This window comes from Trematomus bernacchii, unplaced genomic scaffold, assembly GCF_902827165.1.
Source record: "Trematomus bernacchii unplaced genomic scaffold, fTreBer1.1, whole genome shotgun sequence".
In the NCBI taxonomy this organism is placed as follows: domain Eukaryota; kingdom Metazoa; phylum Chordata; class Actinopteri; order Perciformes; family Nototheniidae; genus Trematomus; species Trematomus bernacchii.
Genome location: NW_022988050.1, coordinates 3090582 through 3110344, shown reverse-complemented (window position 1 = coordinate 3110344; position 19763 = coordinate 3090582). Strand labels below are relative to the sequence as shown.

The following is a 19763-nucleotide window of genomic DNA, read 5'->3' as shown; positions in this document are numbered from 1 at the left end:
CTTTGGTGACCATTAATACACCTTATTAGTGAACAAGCTTTTTATTATCTGTTCCATAATAAAATGGAGAATTGACGCCTTTCCTGAATATATTTAACCTAAAATACTGTTGAGAAGCTCTTTAATGAAAGAGCGTGTTTAATAATACTCAATTAAAACTTTTAAAAGACAAAAAGGGTCAGTTTTGCCACAAAATATATTTGTTTAAGATATGAGGCTACATTCTGAGTATGTTAAGCACATGTGTGCAGTGTGCACAACTGAAACCAGGTTTATGAGGCAATAGTGCAGACTTTCAGGTTTAATGGTTTTTAAATCAATATCCAGTGAAGTGTAGCCCTTTTTACACATACCCCCCAAGGGTAGATGGGCTCTGATTCCAACACAGCTCACCCAATAATCATCCCCTAACACCTTTAAAGTTCACAGTCAGCACTCTAATATCATGGTCTATTTTTAGTGTGAGGCAGTAGCCTACACAACAAAAAGAATAAATAACAAATCACTGTTCATACACTGAGTGATCATTCTTGAAATAAATATGTGCATGTCATAAAAGTGGCATATTTTTTAGGAAAAGGTTAATCTTTATTATTTTTTGTAAAAGCATTCTTTAGCCCACTTTGTTGGGTTGATGTTTCTGTTGTTATTTAATCATGATCCAGTTTTTAGATTACATTTTGTGATTGTGTGATACATAAAACTGTTCTGCAAATTTGTTCTCAGCAAACATTCTATTCTTCTATATCTTAGGAAGCTGATTCGCCGTGAGACACAACGAAGGCGGGCTTAAGCTTCTTAAACTGGCGGTGATTGGTTGTTTCTTGAAAAAGAGGATTGTGCTCTTCTTATTGGACGGGGACGTCAGGCGGCCCTTCGTTTTGATTGGCTAATGTAGCTGGCGGGAGAGGTTTCCACCAATTTTCAAACTGGAGTCTTCATTCAACGAGGAAGGATATGCCATATGTGTTTGTGCTGAAGCCAGGAGGCAGTTAGTTCCAGGACTCAGTAGTTACTTATTAACAAGGTTTTAAAAGTGATTCTGCGTACGAGGGGGTATCAGTAAAAAAAGGAAGAATGGCTCAACCACTGAAGGTAACTTTACTAAATTCTTTATTGGCTTTGAAACTAGTTAGCTGCTAAGCTAACGTTAGCTCGATGAAACTTATTTGCAACGTTTACAGTAAGCTAGCTAACCTTGTTTAGCATTATCCTCTTTGATATAATTCAACAAAAGAATAATTGTCGATGTGCCCCTGTGAGAACATAGTAACACCCTCCAAAACGCATGGCACGACATCAAATGTGATGTTGGCAAATACATTATAACATTTAGCATCCAGTCAGGTTTAATTTAGGGTAATGCTAACGCTACAATGCATCTGTAACTAGCTAAAACAGGCGGTGCACAAGCGATACCAATGTTGCGTTTTGGGTCAAAAGTGTAACTCTAATCTAGATGTTGACAAATATGTAGAAGACCGTTAATCTGTCGAAAGTCCCCGGGTAACGTGACGTAGAATGTGACGATATGGTTTTAAATGATATCACATGTTGAGGACTTCTTTTTGGAATAAATGAAAAGTGTATGCAACCAATCATCTCTATCTGCCCTCTTTCAAAGTCAGCACATTGAAATCAGACCCTAGTCATTTCTAGGAGTTTTTGTAGACTCCAGTTTCCCATTTACATTTTGTCAGTAGAAAATATTTTACCAAAATTGTTATATGTTTTCGTCTGTCTTAAAATAAACTCAATATTCAAGTGATTGGACAACTGTTTGATCAAGTGATATTGCAGATGTTCCTTATTTTTTGTAACCAACTGTTCCTGCTGTCTTTACTGCATTGCAAGAAATTAATGTAAGAGATAACTTCCCCTACAGAACTTTCTTGAAAACAAGCCGCTTGACAAGACAAATAAAGATCTGGGGCCTCATTTATAAAGGGATATACGCTCAAAAAATGGCGTACGCCAGTTTCTACGCAATGTTTGCGATTTATAAAATACTAACTTGACGGGAAAATGTGCTGTCCTCCACGCAAACTCTAACCCATGCGTACGCACTAAGCACACAAACGGGAGAGACGAGAAACTGCGACACCGTTGGCAGAAGGAAGAATGGAGAGAAATATGTGGAAATAATACCATAAATAAAATGTTACCTCTCATTTATCAAATATGAAGAATTCATTTTCAAATATTGATTAAAGCCAATCTTAAAATGATTAAACAAACGCCTGTTTGAGACTCCTCAGTGCACACAAAAACATAACTTGGAGAAATAAATAAATACGGATATGCTATTTAAAACCACCTCGAATATGTTGTGTTAATGTTATGAAATGTTTTCTCATAAATGATGCGGTAAGCAGGAGGACAGAATTACGTCTAAACTGACGCCGTTTTGCATTTCTATAGGTTGTAGATACGAGCATGGTTTTATATACTATCACGTTTAATCGTGTTTATGCCGTTTGCCAAGACTTGATAAGTCGCTCGTAAAACACAGGAGGTATGGAAACTAAGAACACCATATGTGGTAAATTGTACAGCTAATATAACACAATCCATTAGTTGTATTTCCTTTAACTGGTGGATTATATATAGTTGCTGATCGACAGCTGGAACACAAACCACCAAATACAACAAAAATAATTCAGATCCAGTCGTCATGACTCCACTCCGGAGGGATTCCCCGATCATTTCTTACAGTTTCTCATCAAGGGGGTGTCTCCTGTCCCCGGGACAAACACACTGCCTGAGGAAGGTTATGTGTATTTGTTTTGTCATTAACTTTTTTCGGACCACTTATTTATTTATTTTGGTGACGATCCGACCTCCATGCTGCTACTCTGGTTCAAACTGCATCCACCAAACAATATGATTTATCTCGACCTCCCCACAATAACCAAAATCTGACACGGTGTGAGATGTCTTTTTTTAGCTGTTCTATCGTAATTTCCTGCGATCTTCTTCATGCAGTCAGTCAAAATGAATGAATGAATGGGCGTTTCTTTGACTATGTATAGGCAAATATGGGCGTTACGAGTCGATTGTGATTTATCAAGGGAAACAGGCGTAGGGAGTGCCGTACGCACTTCCCTCGCCGGTACGCAACGTTTTGTGAATCGGAAAATGGCGGAAAATGTATGTACCTATTTTTGTGCTTTGTACTACGTAAGCAACCTTCCTACGTCAATCCTACGCAAGGCGTTATAAATGAGGCCCCTGGGGCCTCATTTATAAAGGGATATACGCTCAAAAAATGGCGTACGCCAGTTTCTACGCAATGTTTGCGATTTATAAAATACTAACTTGACGGGAAAATGTGCTGTCCTCCACGCAAACTCTAACCCATGCGTACGCACTAAGCACACAAACGGGAGAGACGAGAAACTGCGACACCGTTGGCAGAAGGAAGAATGGAGAGAAATATGTGGAAATAATACCATAAATAAAATGTTACCTCTCATTTATCAAATATGAAGAATTCATTTTCAAACATTGATTAAAGCCAATCTTTAAATGATTAAACAAACGCCTGTTTGAGACTCCTCAGTGCACACAAAAACATAACTTGGAGAAATAAATACGGATATGCTATTTAAAACCACCTCGAATATGTTGTGTTAATGTTATGAAATGTTTTCTCATAAATGATGCGGTAAGCAGGAGGACAGAATTACGTCTAAACTGACGCCGTTTTGCATTTCTATAGGTTGTAGATACGAGCATGGTTTTATATACTATCACGTTTAATCGTGTTTTATGCCGTTTGCCAAGACTTGATAAGTCGCTCGTAAAACACAGGAGGTATGGAAACTAAGAACACCATATGTGGTAAATTGTACAGCTAATATAACACAACACATTAGTTGTATTTCCTTTAACTGGTGGATTATGGATATATAGTTGCTGATCGACAGCTGGAACACAAACCACCAAATACAACAAAATAATTCAGATCCAGTCGTCATGACTCCACTCCGGAGGGATTCCCCGATCATTTCTTACAGTTTCTCATCAAGGGGGTGTCTCCTGTCCCCGGGACAAACACACTGCCTGAGGAAGGTTATGTGTATTTGTTTTGTCATTAACTTTTTTCGGACCACTTATTTATTTTGGTGACGATCCGACCTCCATGCTGCTACTCTGGTTCAAACTGCATCCACCAAACAATATGATTTATCTCGACCTCCCCACAATAACCAAAATCTGACACGGTGTGAGATGTCTTTTTTAGCTGTTCTATCGTAATTTCCTGCGATCTTCTTCATGCAGTCAGTCAAAATGAATGAATGAATGGGCGTTTCTTTGACTATGTATAGGCAAATATGGGCGTTACAAGTCGATTGTGATTTATCAAGGGAAACAGGCGTAGGGAGTGCCGTACGCACTTCCCTCGCCGGTACGCAACGTTTTGTGAATCGGAAAATGGCGGAAAATTGATGTACCTATTTTTGTGCTTTGTACTACGTAAGCAACCTTCCTACGTCAATCCTACGCAAGGCGTTATAAATGAGGCCCCAGGTCTATGAAAACAAGCCCAAAAGAAGCAACACATACATGATGTTGTGTAATTTTAAACCAAAACTAAGGCCTCAGGATGACTTTAAGACGTGAACATGGTCATTTTTGTTTTGTAAAATAAAATAAAATATTTTATATAAAAAATAAAATCCCGATCCCCGATTTTTTTTATCCCGATTCCGATCTTTTGAAAATCACGTGATCGGCTCCGATCCCAGATCACGTGATCGGATCGGGACATCTAACAACGCTACAATGCATCTGTAACTCTAGCTAAAACAGGTGGTGCACAAGCGATACCAATGTTGCGTTTTGGGTCAAAAGTGTAACTCTAATCTAGATGTTGACAAATATGTAGAAGACCGTTAATCTGTCGAAAGTCCCCGGGTAACGTGACGTAGAATGTGACGATATGGTTTTAAATGATATTACATGTTGAGGACTTCATTTTTGTTTTTGGAATAAATGAAAAGTGTATGCAACCAATCATCTCTATCTGCCCTCTTTCAAAGTCAGCACATTGAAATCAGACCCTAGTCATTTCTAGGAGTTTTTGTAGACTCCAGTTTCCCATTTACATTTTGTCAGTAGAAAATATTTTACCAAAATTGTTATATGTTTTCGTCTGTCTTAAAATAAACTCAATATTCAAGTGATTGGACAACTGTTTGATCAAGTGATATTGCAGATGTTCCTTATTTTTTGTAACCAACTGTTCCTGCTGTCTTTACTGCATTGCAAGAAATTAATGTAAGAGATAACTTCCCCTACAGAACTTCCTTGAAAACAAGCCGCTTGACAAGACAAACAAAGATCTGGGGCCTCATTTATAAAGGGATATACGCTCAAAAAATGGCGTACGCCAGTTTCTACGCAATGTTTGCGATTTATAAAATACTAACTTGACGGGAAAATGTGCTGTCCTCCACGCAAACTCTAACCCATGCGTACGCACTAAGCACACAAACGGGAGAGACGAGAAACTGCGACACCGTTGGCAGAAGGAAGAATGGAGAGAAATATGTGGAAATAATACCATAAATAAAATGTTACCTCTCATTTATCAAATATGAAGAATTCATTTTCAAACATTGATTAAAGCCAATCTTTAAATGATTAAACAAACGCCTGTTTGAAACTCCTCAGTGCACACAAAAACATAACTTGGAGAAATAAATACGGATATGCTATTTAAAACCACCTCGAATATGTTGTGTTAATGTTATGAAATGTTTTCTCATAAATGATGCGGTAAGCAGGAGGACAGAATTACGTCTAAACTGACGCCGTTTTGCATTTCTATAGGTTGTAGATACGAGCATGGTTTTATATACTATCACGTTTAATCGTGTTTTATGCCGTTTGCCAAGACTTGATAAGTCGCTCGTAAAACACAGGAGGTATGGAAACTAAGAACACCATATGTGGTAAATTGTACAGCTAATATAACACAATCCATTAGTTGTATTTCCTTTAACTGGTGGATTATGTATATATAGTTGCTGATCGACAGCTGGAACACAAACCACCAAATACAACAAAATAATACAGATCCAGTCGTCATGACTCCACTCCGGAGGGATTCCCCGATCATTTCTTACAGTTTCTCATCAAGGGGGTGTCTCCTGTCCCCGGGACAAACACACTGCCTGAGGAAGGTTATGTGTATTTGTTTTGTCATTAACTTTTTTCGGACCACTTATTTATTTTGGTGACGATCCGACCTCCATGCTGCTACTCTGGTTCAAACTGCATCCACCAAACAATATGATTTATCTCGACCTCCCCACAATAACCAAAATCTGACACGGTGTGAGATGTCTTTTTTAGCTGTTCTATCGTCATTTCCTGCGATCTTCTTCATGCAGTCAGTCAAAATGAATGAATGAATGGGCGTTTCTTTGACTATGTATAGGCAAATATGGGCGTTACGAGTCGATTGTGATTTATCAAGGGAAACAGGCGTAGGGAGTGCCGTACGCACTTCCCTCGCCGGTACGCAACGTTTTGTGAATCGGAAAATGGCGGAAAATTGATTCACCTATTTTTGTGCTTTGTACTACGTAAGCAACCTTCCTACGTCAACATGGTCATTTTTGTTTTGTAAAATAAAATAAAATAATAAAAATATTTTATATAAAAAATAAAATCCCGATCCCCGATTTTTTTATCCCGATTCCGATCTTTTGAAAATCACGTGATCGGCTCCGATCCCAGATCACGTGATCGGATCGGGACATCTCTAACAACGCTACAATGCATCTGTAACTCTAGCTAAAACAGGCGGTGCACAAGCGATACCAATGTTGCGTTTTGGGTCAAAAGTGTAACTCTAATCTAGATGTTGACAAATATGTAGAAGACCGTTAATCTGTCGAAAGTCCCCGGGTAACGTGACGTAGAATGTGACGATATGGTTTTAAATGATATTACATGTTGAGGACTTCATTTTTGTTTTTGGAATAAATGAAAAGTGTATGCAACCAATCATCTCTATCTGCCCTCTTTCAAAGTCAGCACATTGAAATCAGACCCTAGTCATTTCTAGGAGTTTTTGTAGACTCCAGTTTCCCATTTACATTTTGTCAGTGGAAAATATTTTACCAAAATTGTTATATGTTTTCGTCTGTCTTAAAATAAACTCAATATTCAAGTGATTGGACAACTGTTTGATCAAGTGATATTGCAGATGTTCCTTATTTTTTGTAACCAACTGTTCCTGCTGTCTTTACTGCATTGCAAGAAATTAATGTAAGAGATAACTTCCCCTACAGAACTTCCTTGAAAACAAGCCGCTTGACAAGACAAACAAAGATCTGAAGCGAATGTCAGTGGAGAGGATCTATCAGAAGAAGACCCAGTTGGAGCACATTTTGCTTCGACCGGACTCCTACATCGGCTCTGTGGAGCCTGTCACCCAAGTAAGAGGTCGCACAGAAATGTCTGTGTCTTTTGAAATTGATGACTTCTCTAAATAAACCTTGTATTGATTCTGAGTCCCTGGGTAAATGTCACAGGAGCTGATGTGAGGATAGACTTTTAAAGATATTTTTTGAAGACAATTTGTGCGCGTTGCAGGATGTTTTTTGGAAGGACAAAGCATTCATGGTTCACATTATACAAATGTACGTGTGATCTTTGTAGTGACTATTTGACTTCCTTCTTTAGCAATTGTGGGTGTATGATGAGGTGCTGGGACTGAACTCCCGTGATGTGACGTTTGTGCCTGGGCTTTACAAGATTTTTGACGAGATCCTTGGTGAGTAAAAAGCCATTAAAACGTTAGATGAAGTACAATGTCAATTATCATTAGCAACGCTTGTATAAGCATGTTTTTTCCCCCAATTATTTCTCCAGTAAACGCAGCTGACAACAAGCAGAGGGACAAGAGTATGAACTGTATCAAGATCAACATTGATGTGTGAGTGTATATATATGATATTGAACAACCATTGTCAAATAGCTACCGCTCATATCCAGCTATATTGCCTTAATTGGTATCACTAAAGAACATGTTTATGTATGTTTTTCCTTTTTATAGTGAAAACAACACCATCAGTGTGTGGAATAATGGGAAGGGTATTCCTGTGGTGCAGCACAAGGTGGAGAAGGTCTTTGTGCCGGCTCTCATCTTTGGACAGCTCCTCACCTCCAGTAACTATGATGATGACGAGAAGAAAGTCACTGGTGAGATATATTCTGAAGACTTATTTGTTTTGATTCAAGTGCACAATAAAATGTAGATTAGTGTATTTAAAGAAAAATGCAGAGTTTGATCAACCTGGGTTTAATGTCTCTAGTTGTGGCCCCCACTTTTGTTTACAATAACATCGATCTCACCAATTAAATTGCAGAGATCTATTGTTGTTGTGAACAGTTCTACATTCAACCATGCATTTGAGTCCGACAAGCAGTTGTCAACACGCAGTTAAATGATAAAACATGTTTTTAATAGGGCTGTCAAGTTAACGCGTTAACGCAAAAAAAAAATAACGCCACTAATTATTTTAACGTGATTAACGCATGTGTATTTTTTGTCCTCGGCCCCCGTAGTTTCAGAGCGCATCGAGTTTAAAATACCATCGACAAGCTGATGCTGACAGCCCCGCTCCTGCTGCCCGCTTGTGGCAGACCACACTTCCACGCTCACTGGCAGGCCCGGACTGTGTGTGTATGTGTGGCGCGACTCGCGCGAGCGAGGCACACCTTACGTGTTGTTGTTAGCATCTGGTGCTAGCTAGCTGCGCTAACGGATATAAGGAGCTGTTTCAATGACATTTCGCCGACAACTGCGCCGAGCACTTGACTTTATGCAGGTAGCCAGACAGTGGGACATTGTACGAAAAGTCAGCACACTCAGCACGGATAGTACGCGCTACATGATTTCAGCGTCCAGGCAGCTCCCGTTGGAGCATATATGCCTTGAGCTGCACACACACACACACACACACACAGTATTATTGTATGAGAGAGGTTCCAGGTTGAATTGAGGTGAATATTTGTAATGTTCAGGTTGTTGTGTTTAATATTCATGAGAATATTTGTCATTGTTCAAATGATAATAAACAAACGTATAAAGCATATTTGTCCACTCGTATGTTGATAAGAGTATTAAAAACTTGAAAGATATCCCTCTAAGGTACATTTAGAACAGATAAAAAATGTGCGATTAATTTGCGATTAATCGCGATTAACTATGGACAATCATGCGATTAAATATTTTAATCGACTGACAGCCCTAGTTTTTAACAAAACCTTAACTTTAATAGTTAAACTATTCATTTGAAACTGATAATGAAACAAAATCCCCTAAACTGCTTGTCTAATCATTAGTCTTTAGGATAAACAATTGTTTTAAAAATATATATTATTTCGACTCCATTGTAAGAGAATAGTTTGCACAACACCGTTTCATCAAAAGTATTTCATAACAGAGGTTTGACCAGGTATGCACCTCAAACAGAAATGTAATTTAATGCCACATGTATGGTGACGTAAAATCAAGCTACATCCTTTTTTTTGTCCTAACCCACGTCTTCATACCAATTATATTTCTTTAGGTGGACGCAATGGATATGGTGCTAAGCTTTGCAACATCTTTAGCACCAAGTTCACTGTGGAGACTGCCTGTAAAGAGTCAAAGAAGAATTTCAAGCAGGTATGGGACATGCTGACCACCTTTTTACAGTTGTGTAATCACTGTAACTTGTAAAGGAAAATGTTTACATGATGGTAATGCTTCCCACAGACTTGGTATGACAACATGAGCAGGACAGGGGATTCTAAAATCACACCCTTTGGGGGAGATGAGTTCACTTGCGTCACCTTCACGCCAGACCTGTCCAAGTTTAAAATGCGCACCCTGGACAAAGACACGGTGGCTCTTATGACCAGGAGGGCGTACGACATCGCTGGAGTCTCCAAAGGTGTCCGTGTGGTCCTCAACGGCAAGAAGATCCCAGTAAGTTACCGTGCTAGTTAAGGCTGTACTAATTACTTTGAAGATCAATCCATAGCACAAAATGTTACGTTTAATAATGAGAAAAGTACATCATACAATAACTATTTAAGTGATTATTGTGTAACCCTTTAGGGAATACATCTTGTGATCAAAACTTTCTTTGACTTCAGCTTACAGGCTTCCGTAGCTACGTGAACATGTATCTGAAGGACAGGCTGGACGAGGTTGGCAATCCCCTCACCGTGGTCCACGAAATCGTCAACGACCGCTGGGAGGTCTGCCTCACCATGAGTGAGAAAGGTTTCCAGCAAGTCAGCTTCACCAACAGCATTGCCACCACCAAGGTAACGTCACAGAATATTAGATCTTTAATTGTGCATTTATTGTACAAGTATCTATGTAACAGAGTGATTGATGACGTGTGAGTTGTGAATCCAATATTACAATTGTTTGAAGTAGTTCAGTGATGTATTCAGATACTCTTTGAACACAAGTTAAGTATTGGAAAAGAAACCCCTGCAAATTGTTTAACCAACTTAAAAATACAATGTGGAGAAATGCCGTACGGCCTGCAATACACCCGAAGAAACCCCAAGCTTATTTACATTTTTAAGGATCTTAAAAATATATAGTTGTATTTCAAAATATTGATTTAAACATAAATAGTTGATTGAAAGGTTGATTTTCTTATTCTTGTTTAAATGTGACTCCAATATAACACCCAATAACATGTTTAACACTATAATGTATCTAACACAGTTTTATCAGGGACTCTCAAATCACTACTTGTGATTCCCCGGGACTTACTACATTGAAAAATCAACTTCACTTTTGATCATTTATCATCTTGATTAGTTAGCCCTGATTAAATGAACATCTTGAAGCAGCTATGAGGCATTTGAAGGCTGACTGAACCAGTAGACCAGGCTCTTTGGCAGCAAAGTACATGTTTGGCTTCTCTCCCAGTCACTTTGTGTCACTAGGATTAAGATTGATGTCATTTATTCTGAAAATGGGATCTTGTGTTTTTCCTTTGGACCTCAGGGAGGGAGGCACGTCGACTATGTGGCTGACCAGGTGGTCGCCAAGCTCATTGATGTGGTGAAGAAGAAGAATAAAGCCGGGGTGGCCGTCAAGCCTTTCCAGGTAAAGTTGTTGGAGCAGTAATAAAAAAACAATGGAGTAGGAAATATTCTCTGATACTGAATTTTACCCTACTTCTCTCCATCCAGGTGAAGAACCACCTATGGCTGTTTGTCAATTGCCTGATTGAGAACCCCACCTTTGACTCTCAGACCAAAGAGAACATGACACTGCAGCAGAAGACCTTTGGATCCGTCTGTCCTCTCGGTGCACACTTCATTAAAGAGGTGCCAATGAAGAACCACTGACATTGCATTCTTACTCAGACAAGTGTAATCATTCCAAAATCACAATTTCCTCTTCATCTTCTGTTATCCACAGGCCATATCCTGTGGGATTGTGGAGAGTATCATGAACTGGGTGAAGTTCAAGGCTCAGAATCAGCTCAACAAGAAATGCTCGAGTGTTAAACACACCAAAATCAAAGGGGTGCCTAAACTGGACGACGCCAACGACGCAGGTATTTTATAGCACACAAATCTTTTTTCTATACAGAATAACCTCACAAGTAATATAATCGGAGGGATGAAACCCTCTGTAATGGTCACACATGCAGAGCACAGCACACACAGTGACATTTGGCCTCTGCATTTAACCCCTCCTAGTACCAGGAGTCTAGTAGTACTAAGAGCAGTGTGCAGCTATTGTACAGCGCCCGGGGAGCAGGGGGGTGGGGGGGTGCCCGGTGCCTTGCTCAAGGGCACCACGGCAGGGCAGGAGGTGAACTGGGACTTCTCCAAGTAGCAGTCCACACTCCATATTTAGGTCTGTTCAGGGACTTGAACCGGCGACCCTACGGCTCACAGTCCAAGCCCCTTACGACTGAGCCACTGCCGGAAGCAAATGAGTAGGCCTGTATGAATATATTATTTTCGTTTTTATTACATTAGAATCTTTTATTGAGGTTTTTTAATGAAGTTTTAAATGTCTTATCATATTTTATGATCTCATCAGCTCCCTAAAAATGTGTTATTCTGTTATTGTTCCTAAATACATTAAAGTTACGGGGAGTTTGATATTGCTACTAGATTCCTACTAAATAAAACCAAGTGTGAATATTGGAATTAATTGCTTCTATCTTTGTTCAATACATTTTGACTGTTTACTAGGGCTGCACAATATTGTAAAAAATGACATATATTGCGATATGAAAAAATACAGGAATTGAAGAAAAGACAGTTTTTTTTGTCCGCAAACCATCGTTTCTTGAACTTTAATGCTATACAATTGGTATTTTTCTGACTATATTTAACCGGATGAAGGGTTTTCGTCACGGACGTCTGGATCTTAAGTTATCAGAGCAACAAGCTGAGCTAGCTCGGTTAGCCAGCTGTGATCTGATCAAGAATGATTGTGATTGGTGGTTTGCTGTGCATGCAGAGCCTGCATGTCACTCACTCAAGTACCCCTGACATGAGAGCCGTGCAAGTTTTCCTTTTGTAGCAAGCAGCAAAAAGAATTGTAACATGACGTGTTTGAGTTAATTTGCCTACTTAATATCGCACTTCCTGCGATGTGAATATCGCGATTATCGACACAATATATCGTGCAGCCCTACTGTTTACTACTACCACTGGAATCTTATACAAAAAGTATAACTAATATAATATTATTGTACCCTTAACTTTACCTGAATCTGTGCAGACCAGCCTGGTTTTTAACAGAATAAATAGATATGCCAAGAAAAGGCTGTTCAGCATGCAAATGATTTTGAATGTCCACGTTATGAATGAAGCTTTAATCTATCAGTTACTTCCTACCAACTGAGCTGCCCTCATCCTGCAGTAACCATGTTGTCTTGCAGGTGGGAAGAACTCCATCAGCTGCACGCTGATCCTCACTGAGGGAGACTCGGCCAAGACGTTGGCTGTGTCCGGGCTGGGGGTTGTCGGCAGGGACCGATATGGCGTCTTTCCTCTCAGAGGAAAAATGCTCAACGTCCGGGAGGCCACGCTCAAACAGGTACACCCACCATCATTCTGCTCATGACATGCCATGTCGTTTTGAAGATGGGGCTGCACGACTTGGAGGAACAAAAATAATTGCAATTCTTTTTCTTATGTTTTTAAAGGATCTTTACCAACCTTTCTTTTAGTTTTGAGTCTAGAATATGATTTGTAGGCCAGGATACCTTAGCGCAGGGGTGTCAAACTCGATTTCATCTCATCAGCATTATGGTTGCACTCAAAGGGCCGGTTGTAACTTTCAATCTTTATTTATCTATATAGCACATTTAAAACCACCTCAGTTGACCAAAGTGCTGTACAGGGAACAAATATAAAATAACACAATAGGAGTAAAACAATAATTAAAAATAAAAAGCACAATAACTAGAAACATAAAAACACATACAAATATCAAAGAAATGTGTTAAAAGCCAGTGCAAAACTTTAAGACTATATATAAATACATATATAAAATAATGTGTTATATTACATTATTGCCTCTGCGTTGGATTATTATCTGATAGGGTAATAACTTCATAATTAACTACGTCCGAAAAGCAGAAGTCTAGGACAAATAATTGCAAGTCTCTTCAGTGCGCACGTCACAAAATGAGATGCATTGTGGGACATGTAGTTTGTGGACAACGTGCTTCTGTAACCGTATAATATTCTTTGCAAGCTCTTGCGGGGCCACATGAAGTGAAGTCACGGGCCAGACTTGGCTCCCGGGCCTTGAGTTTGACACCCCTGCCTTAGCGTCTTGACAGTATTTCAAACAAAAGGATATTTTAACACATTAATAACATTTTGACTATTGGTGCAGCACTAATGAATGTGCAATGTATGAATCTGTATTGTTGTGGTTACCTTTCTTTTTAATTTTTTGGCAGAATAAACGCAACATTACATTTTAATTTTCTTAGACTAAAACATCAGTATGTTCAATTAGAGAAACCCATTTTGAGGATCACTTGGAAACGCCAAAGAGTCAACCTTTGTTTTGGTTTTCCTCCTCAGATCATGGAGAACAATGAGATCAACAGCGTCATTAAGATCCTCGGCCTTCAGTACAAGAAGAACTACAGCGACCCAGAATCCCTCAAGACTCTGCGCTATGGCAAGATCATGATCATGACAGATCAGGTTTGTATTCATTTTTTTTAATCATGTTTCTTTTCACCGCTTCAATTTAGATACAGTGCCAAGCTCAAATGGTATTTATCTTCAGCTCTACTGGTCACATTAATGGCTCTACTGGTCACATTAATGACTCTTCTGTGTCGCTTTGGCAGGATCAAGATGGCTCCCACATCAAGGGCCTTTTGATCAACTTCATCCACCATAACTGGCCGTCTCTGCTGCGCCACAACTTCCTGGAAGAGTTCATCACCCCCATCATCAAGGTACATAGTCTCACTCTAAAACACACGATATGTAGGCAGAGTTATTTTGTTTATTATGGAAACTAGCTAGAAGATTTCGGGACAAAGCATACAATATCAAAGCAAATTTCTAGGCCCTGAGAGGTCTATACTTTTTCTCTTGTCTCCCTGAATTTAAAACAACACTGCCATCTGGTGTCAAAACCACAGAATCTGTCATGTTCAATCCTTATTTGATTATTTCTTTGTCAAATACATTTGACCATTTTAACGACAAGAAGAAGAAGAATAAGAGATGTTTGTGGATTTATTTTATTTCCCCCTTTTCAGGTGTCACACAAGAAGGAGCACATCTCTTTCTACAGTATCCCTGAATACAATGCATGGAAGGACACGAAGACCAACCTCAAATCTTGGAGAACAAAATACTACAAAGGTTTGTTATAAAACACCTGGTTGGTAGTGCAGAAACCCAAGTAAGCGACCCTTCATACCTGGGAAATGTCTGGGATATAGCCTTGTGTTTTTTCATTATCTAATCTCTTTTTTTGGCCTTTGTCCCTCCAGGTTTGGGTACCAGCACATCGCAGGAAGCCAAGGAGTACTTCTCGGATATGCAGAAACATCGCATCCCGTTCAAGTATGGCGGACCTGCAGACGATGAAGCTATCACCCTTGTAAGATGCCACCCAGCAAATATAAACATATCCACAGTAGAATAGACGTATATCAACAATAATACACAATATAAAATATTCTGGATAAATTAAGATGTTCTATAAAAGACTAACATACTGCAGCAACAGAAATATAGACCTATACTACAGTAGCAAAAAAGGGGTGTGTGTGACGTCACGTCGTGTCACGTGACTTGAATTTTGAATTGAGCCGTCCCTTAAGTTATAGATACTATCTCTTTACGTTTTGTGATGGGAATTCCGGCTCTTTTTAGTGAGCCAGATCATTTGGTTCGGCTCACTAAGAAGAGCCGGCTCTTTCGGCTCCTAAACGGCTCTTCATGTTACCACAGTTTACCACGGAGCCTCAGTTTCGCCGCTGTGAGGCTCCGGCGCTCGCAGTTCACGAGCGTGCTCCACTAGCACCCCCCGCCAAGGCTCGCCGGCAGTACACTTTCCGTCACAGGAACACGCTTTGCTGGTGGCGAAAATAATCCCACCAGACTCCTTTGCCCCTCCAACAGAGAGATGCCCTTGTCCTTTTTCCTTTTCGTCATTTCAAGTGATAAAAACTTGATCTTCTCTCGAATTATTAATTTTTCTGGACGCCCTCGGCTCGAGTTCAGGGCGTTCCGAGCTGAATAAGGGCGTCAAATGACGGCAAGACGCCCCCCTGGCGTAAACGCTGGTGTAGAGCATTTGCAATCTGACTTATTTATCAGTTGGAGTGGTAATAACCGTTCTTTTCCCTTTTTTATTTTCCAGGCCTTTAGCAAGAAGAAAATTGAGGAGAGGAAACTGTGGCTGACCAACTTCATGTTGGACCGGCGCCAGCGCAGAGCTCACAACCTGCCTGAGGTACCGTCCCAAAATTCAGTGAACTTGATTGGAAATGATCCCATTTTTCTATCAAATTTCTACAACCGTTTTATTGTTTTTTTTCACAGGACTTCCTGTACGGTGCGAACACCAAGTCCCTCTCTTACAACGACTTTGTCAACAAGGAGCTGGTGCTTTTCTCCAACTCTGACAATGAGAGGTCCCTCCCGTGCCTGGTGGACGGTGCGTGAACCGCCATCACCGAGAACATTTTGTAAATCTTAAGACAAGCTGTGAGAGGGGTTTAATAAGTGTTTCCATTTGGGTGTCAGGTCTGAAACCCGGCCAGAGGAAGGTGCTGTTCTGCTGCTTCAAGAGGAACGACAAGCGTGAGGTGAAGGTGGCGCAGCTGGCCGGATCGGTGGCTGAGATGTCAGCCTATCACCATGGAGAGGTGAGATTAAACTACACTTGATACGTTTATTTCCCACATATGCCTACAACCATCATCATTTCTTCTCACTTTCCATGAAGCTTTCTCTATTTGTCCTTCCAGTTTCTGGATTAGCCTGTTCATTTCATGTCAATCTACTGCTTATTTTAGCGTATATGTTGTTCAAAAAAGATTTGCCCCCTTTTTTAAAAGACATAATCTTTAAATAAATTGTTCTATTGAGCTTTGTGTGTCTATTGCCTTCAAATTTCTCATCGACGATATGATGACACGTTATTGTAATATTATATTTGTTTTGCATTGCAGTCAATCAGCAAGGACAAATATTAAAACAAGTTGCAAGTAAAGAGACATTTAACACAACATTTCAATCACTGAAAACAATATGTATACGACCCATTAAAGTACATTTGATCTGGGAATGAACTCTGTTTTTAACTTTTATTGACTGATGCACAAAAGCGTGCTTCAGTCTAACTTAAGGCAAGACTTAACCAGATTTCTGGTTTCTGGTTGACATTAATTTGCAGTGAAATAAATGCAAAGGCACCTCCTAATAGCAAATTAATATTGTACCAACTTGTGGAGCTATGTTAAGCATTTTGCATAATATTGTTGATTTACTTCATCAACTTTGTCAATTTTTCAGATCTCTCTGATGATGACCATTGTTGGGTTGGCTCAGAACTTTGTGGGAAGCAACAACTTGAACATGCTGCAGCCGATGGGTCAGTTTGGAACCAGGTTGCACGGAGGCAAGGACTCTGCCAGCCCTCGATACATCTTCACCATGCTCAGGTCAGCATCCTTGCTACAAACTACAAAATGTCTGGAAGCTACACATTTGAGAATATGGAGTTAACTCAAAGGTTTATCCAGTCCGTGTAATTTTTCAGTTTGCCTACATCTTTGAATTTCTGAGATGTAGGCAAACTCAGTTTCTCAGATGTTTTGTACCGTTTTTGCTATTGTTTTTGGCAACTTTTGTTTAAAGTGGACCTATCATGCTATATTTGAATAATATAGTGTAGGACCATACCTATATAAGGCATATTTATACTTTTTTTTCCCTCCAAAATACCAAACAGATCATGCATTTTAGCCATGCCTCCTTTTGCTCAATTTGACATTTTTTAGATCTGTTTTAGCAAGGGCTGATTCAGTGAGAACAGCACCACCTACAGGCCTGGCATATGTACTACAGCGTCTCCAGCGCTTTCGAACGGCAATGCCGTGGCTGTCTCCTCCTGATTGGTGGAGTTGGCCCAATAGCCGTAGCGCCACCGTCCTGACGTCAGGACAGTGTTCAAATCTGGATCAGTTTTTATCAGATCCGTTGCAGCCCCTTTTTTAGAGATTTGAGTATGGAGGAAAATAGAGAGGGTTGTGTTTTCTGACACTTGGTGAGTTCCCTGGAACACCGGGGACACATATTCATGTTTAAAAGACGTACAAAAGTGCATTTTGCATGATAGGTCCCCTTTAAATATTCTTTCCTTTTGTTACAAAAAGAGCCAGCTTGTAACAAATTCAATATACCAAAATAAACTCAAAGATCCCCCCCCCCCCCCTCTCTCGGTCCTTTCAGCCCTCTGACTCGCCTCATCTTCCCAAATATGGACGACAACCTTCTCAAGTACAACATTGATGACAACCAGCGCGTAGAGCCGGATTGGTACATTCCCATCATCCCCATGGTGCTGGTGAACGGCAGCGAGGGCATTGGCACCGGTTGGGCCAGCAAGATCCCCAACTTCAGCGTCCGAGAGATAGTCAACAACATCCGCCGTATGATTGCTGGAGAAGAGCCTCAGCTCATGGTGAGGAAACACAAATGACTTCCTGAACATTACTGTCTTATATGATCAAATCCGAGGACACCAGATGTCATTTATCATCATATATTCATTGTATAAAGTTTCTGATGATGAGGGTGCTTTTTTTTTTCTCCCATAGCTTCCAAACTTCAAAGGCTTCAAAGGCACAATCGACAACGTGGTGGACAACGCGTACATCGTCAGTGGAGAGGTGGCCATCATCGACTCCACCACCATCGAGATCTCTGAACTTCCTATCAAAACATGGACTCAGGTTAGTCCAAAAAGCTTTGCCCTTTCTGTCAGGAGTGTGTTCAGGATGTTCAATCATGTGCATTGATGCTGTTCACAGTGGTGGAAGGAAATTCAGTTCATTTGTTCAAGGGCAAATGATATTGCTCCAATTCAAAGTGACATATTGTACTTTTTTCCTGCTTTCATTTGACAGATTAAGGCACTAGTTACTTTTTTCTAATTAACATTTCCGAATAAAAACACCATCGTTTAAAATGTTAAAATTATGTTTTGTTCTATATGAGATTAACCAACAATTAATTGGACTTTTTTTTTATATAAACCTTTAAGAACTTTTCTAATTATTTGAATAACTAGGATGTTTATTTAAAAATATTTTAGAATTTTCTAAAAGTGTTCTGAATTACATTTAACAACATTTAGCTTATGATACTTTTTCATTAGTAACATTTTCAATTCAGGACTTTTACTGAAGTAAAGTATCTGAATACTTTTATCACCACTTGCTAGGGCTGTGCAATTAATCGTATTTTAATCTCGATTACGATTTTGGCTTGCAACGATTACGAAAACAACGTAATCGAAATAAAACAATTATTTATTTTTTATTGTGTTTTCAGTTGAATTATACTTAAAGTTCAGGATAATCAACTGTTAAAAACATACCGTTCAAATGTTTTTTTCCAATAAATGGATGTTTTCAAAGTAAATGGATAATCGTTTTTAATAATCGTGTTATCAATTATTGACCAAAAATAATCGTGATTAGGATTTTTGCCATAATCGAGCAGCCCTACCACTTACCAACAGAAGCTCAAATGAAACTTTTTGAGACCACTTTGTGATTTCCCGGCCTTCTGTGTTGTGTAGAACTACAAGGAGAACGTTCTGGAGCCCATGATGAACGGCACAGAGAAAGTCCCTCCTCTGATCACTGACTACAGGGAGTACCACACCGACACCACCGTGCGCTTTCTGATCAAGATGACCCCCGAGAAGCTGATCGAAGCCGAGGCTGCCGGCCTCCACAAAGTCTTCAAGCTCCAGAACAACCTCACCTGCAATTCTATGGTAAGATTGTTTTTTTCATTTTGGAGTTAAATGCGTCAATCTGGTGCACTTTGAGGGGGAAATAAAGAGACTTGATCTATGGAAACCCATATGAAACAGAACTGCATATACATTTCAATAATCATAAAACCATGGCCATAACCAATAACATACCATTTCCAATATGAAAATACACTGAAACTTGTTTATTTATTTGTTTTTGGTT

General features: G+C 39.6%; 1 protein-coding gene across 2 annotated transcripts in view; it reads left to right on the top strand.

Moving 5' to 3' along the window:
• Positions 1 to 936: 936 nt before the first annotated feature.
• top2a (DNA topoisomerase II alpha) overlaps positions 937 to 19763 on the top strand; it is a 29422-nt gene continuing 10595 nt past the window's right edge. For both annotated transcript variants that reach the window (XM_034119494.1, XM_034119493.1), the window contains exons 1-23: positions 937 to 1095; positions 7308 to 7454; positions 7702 to 7792; positions 7891 to 7954; positions 8075 to 8220; positions 9594 to 9691; positions 9782 to 9994; positions 10165 to 10338; positions 11039 to 11140; positions 11227 to 11364; positions 11459 to 11597; positions 12942 to 13099; positions 14101 to 14226; positions 14376 to 14486; positions 14796 to 14901; positions 15033 to 15142; positions 15908 to 16000; positions 16090 to 16204; positions 16294 to 16415; positions 17065 to 17213; positions 18004 to 18235; positions 18372 to 18506; positions 19358 to 19558. In XM_034119494.1, the coding sequence (XP_033975385.1) occupies positions 1078 to 1095; positions 7308 to 7454; positions 7702 to 7792; positions 7891 to 7954; positions 8075 to 8220; positions 9594 to 9691; positions 9782 to 9994; positions 10165 to 10338; positions 11039 to 11140; positions 11227 to 11364; positions 11459 to 11597; positions 12942 to 13099; positions 14101 to 14226; positions 14376 to 14486; positions 14796 to 14901; positions 15033 to 15142; positions 15908 to 16000; positions 16090 to 16204; positions 16294 to 16415; positions 17065 to 17213; positions 18004 to 18235; positions 18372 to 18506; positions 19358 to 19558 (2988 nt within the window). In that variant the 5' untranslated portion in view covers positions 937 to 1077. The remainder of the gene's footprint in view (positions 1096 to 7307; positions 7455 to 7701; positions 7793 to 7890; positions 7955 to 8074; positions 8221 to 9593; positions 9692 to 9781; positions 9995 to 10164; positions 10339 to 11038; positions 11141 to 11226; positions 11365 to 11458; positions 11598 to 12941; positions 13100 to 14100; positions 14227 to 14375; positions 14487 to 14795; positions 14902 to 15032; positions 15143 to 15907; positions 16001 to 16089; positions 16205 to 16293; positions 16416 to 17064; positions 17214 to 18003; positions 18236 to 18371; positions 18507 to 19357; positions 19559 to 19763) is intronic.